The 21490-nt window shown below is 34.9% G+C and overlaps 1 protein-coding gene across 1 annotated transcript; it reads right to left on the reverse strand.

Annotated features, from left to right (window-relative positions):
- Positions 1-5538: 5538 nt before the first annotated feature.
- On the reverse strand, positions 5539-7304 carry LOC106421234 (ras-related protein RABG3d-like). The gene is made up of 7 exons (XM_013862083.3): positions 7081-7304; positions 6915-6941; positions 6726-6825; positions 6206-6352; positions 6052-6132; positions 5834-5979; positions 5539-5752 (listed from the first exon to the last, which is right to left on the reverse strand). The coding sequence occupies exons 1-7, from the start codon at positions 7131-7133 to the stop codon at positions 5686-5688; spliced, it is 621 nt and encodes a 206-aa protein (XP_013717537.1). The 5' UTR covers positions 7134-7304; the 3' UTR covers positions 5539-5685.
- Positions 7305-21490: the final 14186 nt, after the last annotated feature.

The raw sequence follows: 21490 nt of genomic DNA on the forward strand, positions 1-21490 counted from the left end.
GAAACCCAATTTTGTGTTTCCTCGGAATTTCCTTGGAAATTCCTCGGTATATTCCGAGGATTTCATTTTCCGTCGGAATGTCCGTCAGAATATCGCTGTTTTCTTGTAGTGATTGTATTAATGAAATTTAGTAACTCGGTTTCTAGTCCTTTCTTGAAAGACACTGTGAATATCAAAAGGCGTCACAGCAAGGCAAAGCTGGTAGGAACCATGTTATTGGAGGAGCGATGATTATAACATTCGTGAAAGGAAATGTGACTGTGATAGACTTTTGTAACTCAAAGATTTGTAAAGAGAAGTACTTGTTTATTAGAAATGGAAATAGCTTTGCATGTTCAGATGTTGATCTCTATCTCATCACGATATCGATCACTATCTACCATCTCATCACGATCGCTAAAAGACTCATAGCGTCTGATACAACATACAAAGCATAAAAAGAATCTAAACACTCTCCTCTCTTATTTATACTTCTCATTACTCAGCTCCACTTCAGCTGACTGGCTCTAACTGCAAAGCCTCTGCTTCCTTCCGAGTCTCTTGCACATTCTTGTTACTTGCCAGCTCACCCTCTTCAATTAAACCTTCCTCATCACTCTTCTCAGCTAATTTCTTCAACCGTTGCCTAAAGTATGATCGCTTATACTTATCAATACTCCTCCCTTTGAAACCAAGCTTGTCCTCAAGCTTGAAGTATGAAAAATCCTTCTCAAAAGAACGAAAAGCAATCCAAGAGTTCTCATGTGATGGTTTTCCCACCCAACTCACCAATAACTCCAAGTATCCAGCATCATCATAAAGCGTAGCCAAGACCTCCAATGGCTCAGGCTCACCCTCCACTTCGCCAACCAAATCCACCGGATGAGAACAATGAAATACTGGATGTATACGCGAACCCGCCGGTAGATCAAGCTTGTAAGCAGCATTGCCAATGCGCGCAAGCACACGATACGGCCCAAAGTACTTAGCTGCTAACTTCTGACAGACTCGGTGAGAAACCGACTGCTGACGATAGGGACGAAGCTTCAAATACACCAATGCGCCCACTTAAAATGACACATCACGACGATGCTTATCAGCTGTCTTCTTCATAATATCTTGAGCTCTGGCCAAATTCTGTTTAATCAATAATAGAGCACGATCACGTTCACGTAAAGAAGTCTCCAAATCAAAGTTACCCGTAGACCCCTCCTCAAACTTCACTACTGCAGGAGCTTCTCGGCTGTAAACCACTTGAAAAGGAGTCATTTTCAACGCAGAATGAAACGATGTATTCTACCAGAACTCGGCCCACGGAAGAAACTTATACCATGTTCGAAGATGAGAGGAAGCAAAGCACCTGAGATAGGTTTCAAGATAGCGATTCAACACTTCAGACTGCCCATTAGTTTGAGGATGAAAGGCAGTGTTGTACTTGAGTTGAGTACCCCCCAAGCGAAAAGCCTCTTTCCAAAATGAACTCAGGAACTCTTGAACATACTGCTGAATAGAACGAGTGATTCCTTCCCAATAAAACGAACGCTGAACCCTCTTTAGTGTCTTAAGAACTCTAGATTGCCCACCCTCCACACCATCATGAGCCTCATGTAAGATTACTGCAATAAAGGCAGAGTTCTTGGGCACCATCAAACGCTTCTTATACCACAAACGACCATCCAATATGTGATAATTTGGATTCACAAAAGAACCATCTTGTAACATCCGAATAATACCATGAATCGTAGGATCAGCATCAATCTCTCTGTACAGATCTTGAAGTTGTAAAACAGAGGGAGTAGTCAATGACAACAACAAAGTACTCCCTGACACCTCCAACCCACACATACTTCTAGATAAGCCATCAGCAGCTTTATTCTCACAACCCGGCTTGTAGAAAATGTCAAAATCAAAACCCAACAAGTGGACTAACCAACGTTGATACTCCATATTGACTTCCTTCTGCTCCAGTAAAAATTTCAAACTGCGCTGGTCAGTATGGACTATAAACTTTCGTCCCAACAGATAATGCCTCCACTTCCTTACAGCCATCACCACCGCCAACAACTCTCGTTCATACGTGGGTTTCAATTTCTCCCTAGCCGTCAATGCATGACTGAAGAATGCGATAGGCCTCTTATCCTGCATCAGGACAGCTCCCAATCCAACTCCCGAAGCATCAGTTTCGACAACAAACTGCTTCTCAAAGTCAGGTAACGCTAACACTGGGGGTGAACACATCACATCCTTCTATTTCTCCAAAGCTAACTGAGCCACCTGAGTCCACTCATATTGGTCCTTCTTCAATAAACTTGTTAGTGGCCTAGCAATGATACAAGAGTGACGCACGAACCGTCTGTAATAGCCCGTCAAGCCTAAGAACCCATGCAACTGTTTCACATTCTTAGGTGTAGGCGATCGACGCATCGCATCAGTCTTAGCTACATCAGTTGAAACGCCCTCCGTAGAAATGATGTGACCCAGATACTCCACCCGGTCCATCCCCATCACACACTTCTTCTTATTAGCGAAAAGCTGATTCTCGTGGAATACTTGTAACACCGCTTGAAGATGTTGAACGTGTTGCTCCACAGACTCGTTGTAAACCAAGACATCATCAAAGAACACTAGAACAAATTTTTGCAGAAACGGCTTGAATAACTTGTTCATCAATGCCTGGAATGTTGCTGGCGCATTAGTGAGCCCAAAAGGCATCACTAAGAATTCGTAGTGACCCTCCACCGTACGAAATGCAGTCTTAGAGATATCTTCTTCACTCATCCTGATTTGGTGATAACCCGATCGAAGGTCCAATTTAGAAAACAATTTAGCACCATGGACTTCATCCAACAATTGATATATCACCGGAAAAGGGAATTTATCCAAGACTGTGACTCTATTAAGCGCTTGATAGTCCACACATAAACGCTTACTGCCATCTTTCTTCTTCACAAGTAGAACAGGGCTAGAGAAAGGGCTGGTACTCTCTCGTATAATTTCTGACTGTAACATCTCCAAAACCATCTGCTCCATCACAATCTTAGTAGCATGCGGGTAGCGGTAAGGGCGCACAAAAACAGATGTCACACCCGACAGTAACTGAATAGAATGCTCACTACCTCGAAATGGTGGTAAGCCTTGCGGTAAAGCAAACACCATCTCCCAATCTTTCAGTAATTCCGTAATAGCTATATCACATACCGCCCCAACAGGAGATCCCTCAGTAGTCTGCAACAACTCATTACTATCCTCGACACTTCTTTCAACCGCAGCTTGTACAGACTTGAATGACAAGTGAGGCTTATGTAAACTTCTATCACCACACAATGTCACTTTACTCCTTTGATATACAAACGAAAGCTCTTGCTCCTTCCAATCCATCTCACATTTACCCAAAGTCTCCAGCCATTGCACTTCCAAAATAACATCGACTGATCCCAACTCCAACGAGATAAAATCCGAAATAAAACTGGTGTTATTAAGCTGGAAAGAAACTCTTGGGCACACTCCCAAACCCTTCACAATCACTCCATTCCCCAATAGCACATCCAAACCATTATCCTCACACACCTGCAAACGTAACATGTGAACCACCGCTGGAGCAAGGAAGTTATGGGAAGCCCCACTATCCAACATCACAATCACATCACTCCCCGCAAACTTGCCTATTAGCTTCATTGTTTTTGGAGAATCAATTCGCAAATAAGCACATAAGGATAACGTCTTCAGCTCCGGAAACAAGATTGTGTCATACATCTCCTCCCTTGTTTCTTCTTCCACCAACTCTACTTCGAAACCATTCAACACCGTTATCACACGGAATTATCTCTTCGGGCAAACTGCTTCATGTGACTTAGACCATTTCTCCCCACACTTAGGTGGAGGAATATTCTCCTTATGTGGCTTTGAATCCCACGCTACAGCCTTTTGATTATTGGTAAAGTACCCTCCCGAACGAACGTTGTTGTTAATCACTGGCTTGATTTGTTTCAAAGTATCCTTTGGTGCATCTCCCAACACTCGACAGAAAGTGCTAGACTCCATCTTCAACACAGCAGCAATGTAATTGGAAAGACCCTGCGGCTCCTTCAAACGAATCACCTCTTTCATCTCCTGATTCAACCCAATGTAAAATATCATTTCCAAGTAATGATCCTCCAATCCCGGCACCTGAGAAGATAGATCCTCAAACTCAGATACATACTCAGCCACCGAACCCGTATGTCTGAGCGAAAAAAGTCTCGTGCTAGGTTCATCCTCAATAGACTTACAGAAACGCACAAACATCCTCTATTTAAAATCATGCCAACTACCAAATCCTCCTCGGCACATCACCCACGCATACCACTTCTTCAAATCCCCTCTAGATTCCTCATCATACCTCCCCAATTCATAAAAATACTTAACATCAACTATCCACTCTGAAACGCGAGTACCATCACAGTATGGCATCTCTATTTTCTTCAACATGTTCTCTCGATTATCCAGATTCAATTGTTCATCTCGATACACTGGCGGAGAATGTTCCCTAAATTGCTCGAAGTGAGAACCTCGCACCTGCGATTGAGACGATGAAAGCACTGGATCCCTAACCGGAGTTTGAACCGGTGAAGAATCGAAAAATGGTTGCTTCCCCAACGCCTTAAGCACCGAATCGAGCTTCGCATCAAGTTTCGACTCCATAGCTGATAGCTTCGAATCCATCTTCGTATCCATCGATTCGACTTTTGATGCCAACGAATTGAATCTCTTATCCTTAATCGCCGCATCTGTGGATAATCTGTCATACGCTCCCATCAGAAATGTTAACTGACCTTGAATCTTCGTCGTGAGGTCCGTCGAGGCATCGGAATAACCGGATTTCGTCGCTGAAGACATCGTCGCTTAAGAAGATCGAACCGTTTCACCGCACCAATGATAGACTTTTGTAACTCAAAGATTTGTAAAGAGAAGTACTCGTTTATTAGAAATGGAAATAGTTTTGCAAGTTCAGATGTTGATCTCTACCTCATCACGATATCGATCACCATCTACCATCTCATCACGATCGCTAAAAGACTCATAGCGTCTGATACAACATACAAAGCATAAAAAGAATCTAAACACTCTCCTCTCTTATTTATACTTCTCAGTACTCAGCTCCACTTCAGCTAACTGGCTCTAAATGCAAAGCCTCTGCTTCCTTTTGAGTCTCTTGCACATTCCCGTTACTTGTCAGCTCAACCTCTTCAATTAAACCTTCCTCATCACTCTTCTCAGCTGATTCTTCAACCGTTGCCTAAAGTATGATCGCTTATACTTATCAGACTGAGTTTCCTTGGACAAGCAAGTCAAGGGTCATTAGTCACATGCTATGGAGTATGCATGTAGTAAGCTGCTTCCATTGGTCATGGTTACATAATTTTGAAGGTAGAATTGGTAAGCTTTCTGTGTAATGCTAACAATTCTTTATCGTACCCGTTTTGTTTTGCAGTTAGCTATCAACTAAAATTGAGTACCCGAAAAGTTAAAACCGAAGGATGTCTCTGTTAAAAAAAGGAATTGTAGTCAAGTTTGAGGAAATGTAGACAATAAGAAACATTCACATATGATAATTTTGTGACACTACATGATTGAAAATATTGTATGGAACCCAAAAGAAAATGGTCTAATAATAATTCGTTAGAATCTGTAATAATTCAAATGAACTGAAAGAAACTTTCTGCTTGATTAGCACTCACACCCTGTTGATCTGTGTTGCTGACCTCCAGCAACATCAATGGTGTCGGGTAGGTACCTAGAGGATAATAAGGAGACGACAGTTAGAATCAACATGAAGTAATGCAAATCTTGACAAACAACAGTTATATATACTTACGGTTCTTCTTCAGGTTCATTCTTGAAGGCATTTTTGGTGATGCACTCAAAAGCCGCGTCTACGTTGAATCCTTCTTTCGCAGATGTCTCAAAGTAAGGAATGTTTCCTTTAGATGCACACCAAGCTTTTGCTTTCTTCTCAGAAACCTAACAATAAGGGGATGACTTTAAGCACATGACCAAACTTTCTAGAACACAAGGAGACAGAAACACACTAACCACTCGGCTTTTGCCACCATCAACATCGGTCTTGTTCCCCAAGACGACAAACGGGAAGTTGTCAGGATCTGATGGACCAGCCTATACAATGGACACCATGAATGAAGACGATGAAAACATTTGGAAGCAAACAAACTGTAGAAGGATATGTTACCTGAATCAAGAACTCTTCCCTCCAGTTATTAAGATTCTCGAAAGATTTCATAACATTGACATCGTACACAAGAACACAACAGTCAGCTCCTCTGTAGAACGCAACTCCCAAGCTTTGGAACCTTTCTTGCCCAGCAGTATCCCAAATCTATATGGATTCAATAGATTTACATACATGAAACATTTCTATTTTTACAAGAAAACACATGGAAAATTGTTACAAAGATTTGAACTTCATTCAAATCGTTACTGTATTTTCATAAGTAACACACAGTAGCTAGGTGAAACAAATTGTTACAAGATTTGAAATTTATAATCAACTCAGATCGATAAGAAACACACAGTAGGAGGTGAATCAAATTGTTACAAAGAATTGAACTTGTTTCTACTTTATAAAAGAAAACTTCAAGAAATCACAACATGTTTAGGAGAATCATAAATTTAAAACTATATAATAATATAAGCAATAAATGTTGACGATTCATATTAAAAAAAAAAAGCAATAGATTCATTGATTATACCTGTAAAGTGAAGATGCGGTCATCAATTTGAACCTCTTTAGTCAAGAAATCAGCTCCAATCGTAGCTTTGTACTGATTACTAAACTTGCGATTCACAAACCTAGTAACCAACCAAAATCGAATTTCATATTAAAACATAATTTATATCAAAAGTTATAGATCTGTGTTTGGTTGGTTTTAGAAACGTACTGATTCATCAACGATGTCTTCCCAACCCTGAACAACAACAACAACAACAACAAAAAAGAAAAATCAAAGCCTTCAGAATCTCTTTTATCGATGGAAAAAATCAAAATCACATCAAATCGTTTCTTTAATAACGAAGAAAACAAAATCGAAGAGAAGAGAAAGTTACCCGCTATCGCCGAGGATGATAACCTTAAGAAGAACTCTCCTGCGAGAAGACATTGACGACGGAAGGGAGGTTGATGAGCTTTTACGATATTATTTTTTGTTACCGGCGAAGAAAGTGTCTCCCTCTTGTTTCTCTCTAATATAACAGAAAGAGGCAAAGGTAATTTCGCTTTCGCATATTATAACAGCAAGAAAGGAAACGACACTATTTTAATTCATTTCCACATATGCCCCTACTTCGATTACTCATCACTACTAAAACTCTTTCTTTATTAATACCAGAGGCATTGTCTCCGCGCAAACGCAGAGTTGTGGACATAGTTATTGTTTCATCTCGATATTTGTTAGGGTTATTGTAGCTGTGAATTTTGCGTTTTGGGTTAATCATTGTTTTTCAAGTTTTTTATTGTTATAAGGTTAGAGTTGTGATAATGAACTGTGTATGCACTGTTCTCCACTCATGAAAGACTAAACTGTGCTAGTAATATAATTGATATAGTTTGTGGTGTTGCTTGTTGTGTCACTGAGATGACTTATTGTTTGTTTGTATTTTTAATTTGTTACTTGTACTGTTGAGATTACATAAATTATATTAAAGTTGTTGAGAGTATCTTTTGTTTCTGGATATTTTTTCTCCAGTTTAGTTATGTGTATTAAGTAATAATTTTTTTTATTCTTATTATGTTGGTTATATGTTTTTTTATTTTTAAACTTGTTGCTTTTACCGGACCTTTAAAACAAATACATGAAGACTTGTAGAAATAACTATAAAATGAGTGACAATTAGTATTTGAGCCTTAATGGGTTTTAAACGAATATATGTATTTCTCATAAGAAGACAATAGCATTGGCCTGTTGACATTGAACATGTAAGCTATTTTCATAAGACAAGAGGAGTGAGCAGGTGGAGATGTTGTTGCTGCATTTGTGTATGTTGGGATTGTTTCATGTATCTCCTGGTGTGGTTGTGTTTGTTTTCCTTTTATTTGATGGGTAATATGTAAACAAAAATCATTGTTAGTTGTATTTATCAGAGTTTGTAACTTATTCTGTTTTTTTTTAGGTAATTTCACTGATCTTGGTTGTCGTCTTCGTCTTCTTCGTAAGCATCTGCGAAAGTAAGTTTGTAAATTGTTAAATAGTTGGTCGCGTAGTATGTATTTGTTTAGCTGGCTCAATGTATATGTCGTTGAGTTTTAGTTGGGTTGATTGGTTTGGTATATTTGTTTTGAAGTTTATTTGTAAGATTATACAAAAAGAGAGGTGATCATTAATGATTCGTCTTTTCTGGGATTTTAGTTTTTGGTGTTTTGATTGTCTGAGTTATTGTGGTTTCTTTTAAGCTGTAAAATAAAGATTTCTGTAAAATTAAATTGATAAGTAAGGGAGATAAATAGACGACCACAAATTTTGGGTAGGAAATATTTTTGATTATTGATGTTAGCACAATATAGACAGTAATATAAAAGTAATTATGTGTTAATTGTTTCTTACGGATCAATGAGGAGACGAATAACGACTCGAGTTGTTTCTTTGGTGAGGTCAGAGCCCTGGAAAGAACAGATTTGCCCAACCACATCTGCGAGTTTAAATATCAGTTATGATATCGAGACAAAATATAAACCCAGATGCAATATGATAATATACATGGGAGTTCTAGGTTTGTTTTCGCAATCACTTGGAGATTGTCGAACAGTCTAATCTTGACTGGAGATTGATCTCAGGAGCACCCGTGATGACTTCATCAATAATGGTTAGTGAGATGAAACGAATGAGGAATAGATGATCAGTTATCTTGTACATGCTTGAGCACCTAGCAACCTAAAAACGGTCGACTTTCACAATGGAACTTGCTTTCAAAGATGGCATGTAATGATTAGCACGTCCGACGGGAGTAAACCCATGAATCACGGAATCTGCAAATAATATTATTCAACAAAGAATCAGGAAATCAATTAAAACAATTATGTTAGATAAGTGTGATAGATCGAAGATTAACTTACCTTTTCATCAAGGAAGAGAACCGTGATTCCCACAAACTCCATGTCTTTCTTGAAGTTCAGGGAATCCCAGAAGCGAGGAAGCCAGAGGCGATGCTCTGACTAATATGGCCAAGACGGAGAGACTCAAAGGTTGAGTGACGGACGTGGGACGCCAGTTTGACGAACTAGAGAGGCAGAGAGAAACATTTTCTAGAAGATGGTTAAATCTAAAAGGAATCAATGAGTTTTGTGGAGATCCAGATTGGGTTCATCAAAGATGGGAATCATATATATAGGGTTTAAATAGGGGCTACAAATCAAGAACATTAATGATCAAGCGATTTAAGATGTGGACATGAAGAGTTCACCGGGGAAAAAATAGATTACGAATAGACACACGGCGCAACTCTGTAACTCAGACTTGTTTGAGACAATGATGAAAAGAACCCAAACTCATGCTAAACGACAACAGTTTACAATATGGGAAAACTATAATTTTTGCAAACTTGAGTTTTTTTCATATAACGTGATGAATCCCATTTTAAATAAAACCCATAACACACTTGTAGGCCCGACCCTCAGAAGAAGCCGAAGAAGCAAGGGCTTCCGATCTTGATAAATATATATTAGGTTCGGCCATCAATGTACAAAGTATCATTTAGCTTAGTGCTATAAATGTTGGTGTTTATATCTCAATAATTCGGGTTCGAGCCATGGACGTGACACTTTTTCACACTTTTTAAAAGTGGGGCCCACAAAACGCTGACGTGGCGCGCTGAGGAATGAGCAAAAACTCAACTATTATAATATAGATTTAGAAATGTGTTGTGAATAGAGAGAAAGAGGAAATCGGTTAATCTTATTATTGCCTCATACACAACGATACATATATATAGCAATACAAATTAGGATTTAGAACCTTCTACAAAGTGGGCATATGGGCCTACATGGACATCCACATAATAGTTCATAACACTCCCCCTTGGATGTACATTATAAATAAAAATATTTCCTAAAGCGCATAAGATACTACCTCATTAAAAACGTTACCAGGAAAACCCAGTGGGAAAAAGAGTGCATCACGCATCTACTCCCCCTGATGAGAACATAACTTGAGATATCGGATAGGACACAATCTAATGTAATGAATTAACTCGTTCTTCTTGGAGTTGGACCGGTTTACTTCTTTTGGTAGATTTGACACTCATCACTAAAACTTGAATGTTTTGGTGACCGTAGGACAAAATGACTTCAAACAACTTGGAAATCGAAGCTAACATCCATGTCTAACTTTAGGCACCGATCTGGCTCTGTTAAGATGGAAATATCGAGCGGTATTACGAATATCATACGATATTAGGTATCCTGAGACAGCTTGTACATGTCCTGCGAAAATAGCCATATCTCGAGTTTTATCATGGAGAATGACTTCATTCAAATTGGAGATGAAAATAGACTCAAAGATATTTCTCTGGACACCAGTTTCATATTTTAATTTCATCTAGAAAGTCTCCTTTGATTGTATAACTTTCGACCTTTGATTATGTTACACGAATGGAATGCGTTCATCTCTTATTCTTCTTCAAGTATGATTGACCTTGATCATTATCTTCTCCTTCTCTTAGTCTCAAAAATACATTAGAAGATTGATATATCTTTATCACTTAAATGATAACATTCCTCTCAAGGTATCTATCATTTGTGTGTTCTTTGTTGCCTCGTTAAAACCTTGACATGGAAAACCCAATGGGACAAAACCATGATAAGGAAAAAGAGTACAACCACGCACATCATCATATTCTCCCTCTGGAAGCATCATCTTCGGGAGATGTATTCTCATCATATATATCATCCTTTTAGGAATTGTTATAAGCATATCCTTAGTGAATAAGCTCGTTTGATTGTCAGATAATATTTTAGACCATTGGACTTCTTGTCCATAACATTGCTTTCACACAAAAGATCGTATCTTGGTCTATATTTAGACTCCATGTCCAAATTTCTTTTATAGACAATCTTTTAAACCTTCACATTATGCATACTTATACATACGAGTTATTCTTTTGCTTCTTATAATATTTACTAGTATGACCATTCTTCTTGTCATACAAAATCACATCTTTCAATCATGAAAGAGATCAGTAAATTTCCAATATCATGATACTTCATGACCAAAAATTTTATTCTTTATATGCTCAATATACTCGCACGGTAATGTTCTCGAGAACTAGCATTTAATGCTTCTAGTAGTCCAAATCCTTATGGGGTTTACTGCTTCTTGCAGTTTATATATTCTTTTGAATCTTTCACATAAATGTCATTTTTCCAATGGCTTTCAATTCTTGCCAGACTAAAGAAACTTGAAAGTTGATGCTTCCACCACATGATGATGTGTTTCTTTGTAATCAATTATAGGTCTTTGTGATAATTTTTGTGCAATTACAACGTCACATCTCATGATTTCATTATCAAATCTATTCTTTCATATAAAGACATGTTTCCATGCCATTGGTTTTACACCATTAGGTGTACGGACTATCTACTCTTCTCTTTCAAAGAGATTTAAACTATGCATCTATTGTTTCTTTCTCTTTTCGAAAATTTATCACATTGTGTACACTTTTTAATAGATGGTTCATGATCTTCATTCTCATCAACTGCTACATTGCATGCATAAGTATTTACGACGTCGATTTGGTATTGGTTCATATTGTTCAGACACGACATAGCTATTTGAGATTTCTTTATTCTTAGGTACCTGAATTCTTTCTTGTCATGTTTTCTATCTCTTTTCGAGATGCTTAATATTTCATTCATTGATTCTGCCATTCTCATTCATGCTCCTTTTCTTTTCCGAGGATAGGTCTTTCACGCTTTAAGCGTTCTTTAGACTCATTAGTAGTTTGATAATGTCCTTCTAGGACATTCAATTTAATTGGAGCATTTACAGCTGGTACTTGTGACTTAATCACTTTCTTAGGGTCAGTAAATCCCGACAACTCATATGCTAATCTTTGTAATAGAATTATCTCCATACATTCATTTTTGACTACTATATACGCTCTTTAGTCCGAGGATCAATGATAATTCATTCAACTCATTCATTCTCCAACCGTTTATTGTTTCCCCTTAATGTTGGATAGACTAACTATGAGTCTTTAAATAAAATTTATAAAATCTTCAAGATTTTATCATCAATGGAGATCATATCCAACATACTAATAACATCCTTTGAGGTCCCATCTTTTAGCGGTGTGGTGGAACAACTACAACTTATCCAAATTTTCTAGATGTGGATCTTTGGTTCCTGCCCAAAACCAATTTGATGGGGAGAGTTTTTAATTAATCTTTGGCATTATGCGAATCAATGCTGCTACAGCTTAAATATGAACATTAGCTATAAAATGTTCATCATGTATCCATACATGCATAAAATAATCATCAAATGCTTGTCATTTCACCAGTATTACCAATTAGTCTCGCCAACATCAGGTTGCGGATCTATAACAAGGATACATACGACCTTCTTGTCGATGCATATGGTGGATGATCAGTCCACCAGTGGGTGATCAAGCCCACAAATAGCTCCTTGTATAAATAGAATCCAAATCTATTTGACTGGTGCAAGCATCATATAGCAAATCATTCGTAAGAATCTTCTGGTTATTCAACGAATATATGATTATCTATCGCATCATAACTACACCGGAATGGCATAACCGATTTGCAAAACATTACACTTTCGGTAAACTTCTTGTTTACTATTTCATTTATCTCCATTTTCTAGTCATTGTGTAGTGCAATACAGTATATTTTGTCTTAGATTTATATGGATTTACTTTATGAAGGATTCATCAATCTCGGCTTAATAAAACATAATCTTCAAGATGTTTCACTTAATATAAAATGTGAGATTCTTTAACTCTTCCCCTCGAGATGATACTACTACAGATTTATCAATCTCGAATGAATCTTAGTTTTGAATCAATAACATACCCTATTCGGGTTATGTAGTCTTTCATAGATCCTTCTTACTTTGAGACTTATGAGAATTTAATACATTAAAGATTTCAAATCACCTTTTTTGGTGTAGTGATATTTATGCACTCTTCTGGAGCATTCATATATATCCTCTTCTTGAACATTCTATAAGTTTTATATTATCTTGTATTGTACTCACATTAGTTTTCTTTCATCTTTAGATGATTAAATCATATATTTTATTAATTACCATCTTTATTTTCTCAACTTCAAGTGAGAGTATGTGCTCTAAAAAAATACTTTGGATCTTGACCTTATTTATATCCACATTCACGTCTACAACAACTTTTACGTTCATTTTCTTGAACAATACTCTTCAAGAGAAGGATCATAATCAACTAGACGTGATTTATCACCTTTCTTTTTTTACAGCTAGGGTTAGATTTTCGTGCTTTTACTCAGTGGCTACGGTTTCATGCTGATAACATGTTGTGAATAGAGAGAAAGAGGAAATCGGTTAATCTTATTATTGCCCCATACACAACAATGCATATATATAGCAATACAAATTAGGTTTAGAACCTTCTACAAAGAGGGTTTATGGGCCTACATGGACATCCACATAATAGTTCATAACAAAATGTATCCTTTATATATTAATTGAAAAACATTACAACATTGTTTTATAGCCACGTGTCACCGTGAGAATGAAATTCATAATTTTTAGAGAAATAGGTTGGTTCATCTTAATTTATATTATATGTTTTATTAAAATAACTATTAAATTGATAAATAGTGTACAAAAGAATATTCTCGCATTTTCCTTAAGTAAAAGCTATGGAATTGTCTAATATGATTAATATATATATGACAATCAATGATTATGAATAATAAATATTTGATAATAATTTTTGTAACTTAGCTCTTTTTTTGTTTAATTTTATATTACAAAAAGATATTAAACAACCACATTAATCATATAATAAAAAAAATAATTTTTTTCTTATATGTTATATTTTGAATTTTTAAAATGACTATAATTACTAAAAACGTTAAATGTCTTACACTAAAATTTCGTTATCAATGGTTTAAATTTGTTTTGTAATAACAAGATACAAATGATCATAAATCGTATGAATATGGAATCTCATTTACTAAACATTCATATTATATATTAATATACTTTAAAATTAAACTATATAACATAAAAAAATACTTAAATATGATAATTTTTAAATTTTTATTTAAAAAGTATTAAACCTTAATATTTTAATTTTGAAATTTGCATTCAAAAAATCACACATTAGAAATTTTGTCAAATCATATGAGTATGAATTCTCAAAAAAAAATCTACTATATAAAATTTAGTTATATACCATATAAAATAAATAAAATGATTGTTTTGATTTATTTACCAAAAAAGTATCGTAAATAAACAAGATGTATTGTTTTGATTTATGTCTTTACTCTAATTTAATTATATACATTATACGTAAATGAATACAAATAAATAATAATAGATAAAAATTAGTTTTATATATAACATTCATTCCGCACAATTGCGCGGATCTTAAGCTAGTAATCATATGAAAAGAAAACATTATAATCCGTATAGTGGCTCCGATTATTTTTAGGAAAATTGGCATGAGTAGCCATGAAATAATTAAGTATCTAAACAAAAAATATATACTCCACTATTATTACAATATATACTATACTATTCTTACTAGCCGGTTAATAAGTGTATAAACTTCTTCTTCAGTTACCGCCCATCATAACTACTTCTTCCAATCCACCATCACTTACTTTCTGTAAAAAACAATTTTAATCATTTGGGTCTCTATCTATCATTGTAGCTATTGTCATCATTTCTTTTAATTGTTAACCAAATTTTTAATTTTCGCTTTCATCTTTTTGACATCACCTCCTTCAGAAAACCACCATCTCCTTGATATCAGTCACTACTTCTTCCACAGTAACCACCACTCGTATGTACTGTAAATTTTCGGTTGAATTATGCTATTTGAACAATATATACTATGATATCTCATTTGTTACTATTCTATTTTTATAATGTTTCATTATGTACTATATGTGTATTTTGATATTTGGATTAGAATTTATATTTTTTTTTAGGGTCTAGTGATTAGTATTGCCGATTTAGTTTATGGAAGATTTGGGTTAACGTTGGGATCAATATTATCTCATTCCCAGCAATCATAGACATTTCAAAATTTAAATAAGTATAGTATTATTTCTTTGTCGCTATTCTATTAAAATAATGTTTCATATTACGTACTATTTGCATATTTTGATATTTAGATTATGGTTTATTTTTGTTTTTAGGGTTTAGTGATTATGTACAATATTGCTAAATTGTCAACCATAAAAGTTATTTTTTATGCTATTTGTTAATTTGGAGCATACATAGTATAATATATTTAAATCATTTTATAATTTCATTTATATGAATTATGTCATTTAACATGTTCTATTCTATTGACATAATACCACCATAATTGACACAAAAAATACCACCATAATAACTATGGATGTCATATCCACCACCATTCTAACAACACTTTTTATTTTATTTTTCATTTAAGTGACGGATGTTCTTTAAGTGTTATTACCATCAACCGATTTGGCAAAAAAAAAAAAGAGAAAACCAGAAGAAAAAGAAGAAAATTTTAGAAGATCTAATAATGTCAACATCGACACTATAATTCTAATTCTATTTCTAAACTTGGTTATTACACAAATTAACTTTTATTTTGTACTTTACTCTGTTTAATAAGACAGCTAGGTACCATTGACTTGTATTCTTTCAAACTATATAATTAAAAAGAGAAAAACCATAGAGATTTATTTAAAAAAAAAAATAATGCATTAGAATTGAGTTAATATTTTAAAGATGACATGGGACGAAATTTAATAAGATAAAGAGATTAGCTGTCAAACCAACATAAATCATTTTTATTATTATATATCAACAAAAATATGATTTTAAAATAACTTGTGATTTAACTAATAATCATAATAATGTATTTATTTATGAATTGGGGAATTTAAAAGGAAGCAAAAGCTATTTTTATTTTATTTTATTTTTAAAAAATTCATGCTATTAAAATAAGATGAAGTTATCGACTAAATATATTTCCCTAATTTAAAATTAATGTCAAACAGAAAAAAAAATTCTTAAAGCTTCCTAGCTTTGCATCTCTTTAATAATTATTTTCAAAAAAAAAAAAAAGTCCAAACTATAAAAAAATCTCTTGACTAATTATGCTCCTAACAAATTGAAAGTGAAAGTGCTAGACTCGTATCACCAAGAAATTCTCTGTAAAGTTATTGGGTTCTCTCACCCTGTTCAATCTCTTGCGTTGAACGCTGACCACATAGAAATTCTATGTATTCAAAATTTATTTTAAATAGTATAAATAATGATATATACTATTTAATTATAAAAATAATAATATACCATAAACCAAGTATTTTTAAATTAATTTATGGAGGTTCTACCGTATATTATTAATTATATTTTAGTAATTTTACATATACAAGTTTTATATTATTCCATTATTTAGCCAACTTCTTTAAAAAAATCATGCTACAAATATATGAATGCGCGTACAATCGATTTTTAGAATGATTGAAATTCTATGATCAATTAAATCTCAATTTGTTTACTGCCTTTTGTACAACATTTAATGTCTTTACCTTTTTATAGTCAGTTTGATAGTTATATCCACGCGTTAAGACATTCTGAATGTAAACCAATGCATGCTCAGAATCTATATTATAATAGTTGAGTTTTTGCTCACTCCTCAGCGCGCCACATCTGCGTTTTTTGGACCCCATTTTTAAAAAGTATGAAAAAATATCAAGTACATGGCTCGAACCCGGGTTATTGAGATATAAACACCAACATTTATACCACTAAGATAAATGATACTTTGTACATTGATGGTCAAACCTAAAATATATTTATGAAGGTCGGAAGCCCTTACTTATTTGACTTCCTCTGAGGGTCGGGCCTACAAGTGTGTTATGAGTTTCATTTTTAAATGGAATTCACACGTTATATAAAAAAAAGCTCAAGTTTACAACAATTATAGTTTTTCCATATTGTAAACTGTTGTTGTTTAACATGAGTTTGAGTTCTTTTCATCATTGTCTCAAACAAGTCAGAGTTAGAGAGTTGGTGTCTGTTCGTAATCTATTTTTTTCACCGGTGAACTCTTCATGTGCACATCTTAAATCGCTTGTTCATATTTGTTCCTAATTTGTAGCCACTCTGTAAACCATATATATATGATTCTCATCTTTGATGAACCCAATCTGCATCTCCACAAAACTCATTGATTCCTCTTAGCTTTAACCATCTTTTAGAAAAAATTTCTCTCTGCCTCTCCAGTTCGTTAAACCGGCGTCTCGGCGTCCATCACTCAACCTTCGAGTCTCTCCGTCTTGGTCGTAGTAGTCATAGCATAGCCTCTTGCTTCCTCCGTTTCTGGGATTCCCTAAGTTTCAAGAAAGACAGAGAGTTTGTGGGAATCACGGTTCTCTTCCTTGATGAAAAGGTAAGTTAATCTTCGATCTATCACACTTATTTAACATAATTGTTTTAATTGATTTCCTGATTCTTTGTTGAATAATATTATTTGCAGATTTCATGATTCATGGGTCTACTCCCGTCGAACATGCTAATCATTACATGCCATCTTTGAAAGCAGGTTCCATTGTGAAAGTCGATCGTTTTGAGGTTGCTAGGTGCTCAAGCATGTACAAGATAACTGATCATCCATTCCTCATTGGTTTCATCTCACTAACCATTATTGATGAAGTCATCATGGGTGCTCCTGAGATCAATCTCTTGTCAAGATTAGACTGTTCGACAATCTCCAAGTGATTCCGATCAGAAACCTAGAACTCTCATGTATATTATCATATTGCAACTGGGTTTATATTATGTTTCAATATCATAACTGATATTTAAACTCGCAGATGTGGTTGGGCAAATCTGTTCTGTCTAGGGCTCTGACCTCACCAAAGAAACAACTCGAGTCGTTATCCGTCTCCCCATTGATACGTAAGAAACAATCAACACATAATTCTCTTTATATTACTGTCTATATTGTGCTAACATCAATAATCAAAAATATTTCATACCCAAGATTTGTGGTCGTCTATTTATCTCCCTTACTTATCAATCTTATTTTACACAAATCTTTATTTTACAGCTTAAAAGAAACCACAATAACCCAAACAATCAAAACACCAAAAACTAGAATCCCAAAAAAAAGACGAATCATTAATGATCACCTCTCTTTTTGTCTAATCTTACAAATAAACTTCAAAACAAATATATCAAACCAATCAACTCAACTAAAACTCAACGACACATACATTGAGCCAGCTAAATAAATACAAACTACAGGGCCAGCTATTTAACAATTTACAAACTTACTTTCGCAAATGCTTACGAAGACGACAACCAAGATCAGTGAAATTACCTAAACAAAAAAACAGAGTAGGTTACAAACTTTGATAAATACAACTTACAATGATTTTTGTTTATATACTACCCATCAAATAAAATAGAAATAAATACAGCCACACCAACAGATACAAGAGACAATTCCAACAGATACAAAAGCGACTACAACATCTCCACCTGCTCACTCCTCTTGTCTTATGAAAATAGCTTACATGCTCAATGTCAACAGGCCAATGCTATTGCCTTCTTATGAGAAATATATATATTCGTTTTAATGCCCAAATACTAATTGTCACTCATTTTATAGTTATTTCTACAAGTCTTCATGTATTTGTTTTAAAGGTCCGGTAAAAGCAACAAGTTTAAAAATAAAATAAAAACATATAACCAACATAATAAGAATAAAAAAAATTATTACTTAATAGTTAATACACACAACTTACACAAATAAACTGGAGAAAAAATATCCAGAAACAAAAGGTACTCTCAACATCCTTAATATAATTTATGTAATCTCAACAGTACAAGTAAGAAATTAAAAAGACAAACAAACAATAAGTCTCAGTGACACAGTAAGCAACACTACGAACTATATCAATCACATTACTAACACAGTTTAGTCTAGGCCTGGGCGTTCGGGTACCCGTTGGCATTCGGGTCGGGTTTTTCGGGTTTTCGGATTTTTGGGTTTACGCTTCTAGGTCCCATACTAAAATTTTATTAGTACGGATCGGGTTCGGATAATAACACTTCGGGTTCGGTTCAAAATTGTATTGCATCATAAAACCCATAAAGTAATCATATATCGTACGGATTCGGGTTATATCGGTTCGGTTCGGTTATAACCAAAGTAAAAAACAAAATTTTTGAAGTAAAACATAAAGAAAAACATCTAAATTAAATAAAAATTAATCTATCACATATAAAATTGATAAAATAACAATAAAATATTAAATCAAGCATGAAAACAAACATCATTGTAAACAATATGTATTGCCTTATAGAGAGTAGACTTTTTATTTCAATGAGAAAATTATAGAATACTTATTTATAACTAGTTGTGTACTTAAAGCATTTATTAGAATTTTAATATTTATTATTATATATAATATTACCACAAATATTGAATTTAATAATTGGAATACTTATATATATTTCAAAATATTTATACTGACTATTAATTTCGGATTTTTCGGGTTACCCGTTCGGGTTTGGTTAATAACACTTCGGGTTCGGATATTTTTTGTACCACCCTACAAGACCCGTTCGGGTATTTTTACGTTTCGGGTCAGATAACGGGTCGGGTTTTTCGGTTCGGGTTCGGTTCGGATTTCGGGTTCCGGATTTTATGCCCAGGCCTAGTTTAGTCCTTCATGAGTGGAGAACAGTGCATACACAGCTCATCATCACAACTCTAACCCTATAACAATAAAAAAACTTGAAAAATAATGATCAACCCAAAACGCAAAATTGACAGCTACAATGACCCTAACAAATATTGAAATGAAACAAAAACTATGTCCACAACTCCGCACTTGCGCGGAGGCAATGCCCCTAGTTCTATTTATGTTACACCACCTCCATCCATTAGAACCTCTAATGGGGTCTAATGATTAAATTAAGAGTAAATAAGGTGATTTGGCAAGTTTAGAACTTTGGTTAGTGGAAATATTTTTTTCTTCCTCCAATGGGAGAATTCTTAATTATTATTTTTTTATTTTTTTAGTAAAATGATTTAAAATAAAAGCATACATAAACTATTTTAACATAAATGACATTAAAGCATATGAAAAATATAAATACAAATCGTAAAAGAGAAAAAGCCGATTAGTTGAAATCTTGGTTTGTTCCAAATTTTTGCCATATATTATCAACCAAATCAGATTTCAATTGTTGATGTATTGTTCTATCACGAACTCGATTCCGAATGCTCATCATATTGTCGAGATTTGAAGGCATATCTGTAGAATACGTGAAATCCATTTCTGAACTTCGACTTGATTCCGGTTGTGCGAAAATTGATACATCAAACTAAGTGTATCCATCTCGTTCGTCTTCTACGATCATATTATGTAGAATGATACATGCTCTCATTATCTTTCCAATTTTTATTTAACTACGGCAAATCAAGCTTGCAAGACCCCAAAAGCACGCTCGACATTTTTACCTACAGCTTCTTGATGTGTGGCGAATAAGGATTCTTTCGGACCTTGCGGAAGTGGAATAGATTGGACAAAAGTAGCCCATTTTGGATAAATACCATCTGTGAGATAGTAAGCCAAATGGTACTCGTGTCCGTTGACTATGTACTTAACTTTCGGAGCTCGACCTTGTAATATATCATCAAAAACCGGTGATCGATCAAGAATATTGATATCGTTTAATGTACCTGGAGGTCCGAAAAACGCGTGCCATATCCAGAGATCTTGTGAAGCTACAGCTTCTAAAACAATGGTTGGCTTTCCTGATCCACGTGTATATTGACATTTCCATGCGGTCGGACAATCCTTCTACTCCCAATGCATACAATCGATGCTTCCTATCATCCCGGGAAATCTGCGTATCTCTCCAATATCGAGTAGTCGTTGAAGATCTTCTGGCGTGGGCCTTCTTAGATACTCATCTCCAAATATATTTATGATTCCTTGAACAAAATGTTCCAAGCATAAAAGCGCGGTGGTCTCACCAAGTCGGAGGTATTCGTCGACCGCATCAGCTGGGCAACCATATGCCATCATACGGATAGCTGTCGTTGCCTTTTGTAACGGAGAGTGGCTGAACCTTCCAGTAGCATCTCTTCTTTGTTGAAAGTATGGGATTTCAGCGGAGAGTCGATCAACAATACGCATGAACAAGGGCTTGTTCATTCGAAAACGGCGTCGAAATATGTGAGAAGGATATGTTGCATCTTCACTCAAATAATCGTTCCATAACTGCAAGTGTCCTTG

The sequence above is a fragment of the Brassica napus genome, chromosome C6 (genome assembly GCF_020379485.1).
Source record: "Brassica napus cultivar Da-Ae chromosome C6, Da-Ae, whole genome shotgun sequence".
NCBI classification, from domain to species: Eukaryota; Viridiplantae; Streptophyta; class Magnoliopsida; order Brassicales; family Brassicaceae; genus Brassica; species Brassica napus.